Source organism: Rhincodon typus, chromosome 49 (assembly GCF_021869965.1).
Source record: "Rhincodon typus isolate 14 chromosome 49, sRhiTyp1.1, whole genome shotgun sequence".
Classification (NCBI taxonomy): domain Eukaryota; kingdom Metazoa; phylum Chordata; class Chondrichthyes; order Orectolobiformes; family Rhincodontidae; genus Rhincodon; species Rhincodon typus.
The window spans coordinates 14,976-15,385 of record NC_063380.1 but is presented as its reverse complement, the minus strand read 5'-3'; the positions used below and the strand labels follow the sequence as shown (position 1 = coordinate 15,385).

Below are 410 nucleotides of genomic sequence, written 5' to 3'. Positions count from 1 at the left end.
CTGTCTCTCTGCCCTCCCCCTCCCCCTCCCCCTCCCTCTCTGTCTGTGTGCCCCGCTCTCGCTCCCTCAGCGCCAGTCCTGGACGAGAGTGTGGTGGTACAGCTGGTTGAGATGGGGTTTCCAGTCGAGGCATGTCGGAAAGCAGTCTATTACGCGGCCAATAGTGGGCTGGAGGCAGCCCTCAACTGGGTGATGGCTCACCTCGAGGACCCAGGTAAGGACCCCCCAACGAAGGAGGGAGGCTGTGTGTGTACGTACGGCCAAGTGAGGAGGAGCACAGGGTCTGTCTCCACTCTCTGCTGGTCTGGGTTCGGTTCTCACTCTCCTTCTCACCCTGTCTCGTCTTGTGCACCATGTCTCGCTGACCCTGTCACTCACGCGTTCTCTCTCTCTCGCGCACTTTCTCTCTC

General features: G+C 60.7%; 1 protein-coding gene across 1 annotated transcript in view; it reads left to right on the top strand.

The window, feature by feature from the left end:
- Nucleotides 1-410, top strand: part of LOC109926524 (ubiquitin carboxyl-terminal hydrolase 5-like) — a 17,539-nt gene that overhangs the window by 15,488 nt on the left and 1,641 nt on the right. The window contains 1 exon segment of the mRNA XM_048620973.1: nt 71-348. Coding sequence (XP_048476930.1) covers nt 71-348 — 278 coding nt within the window.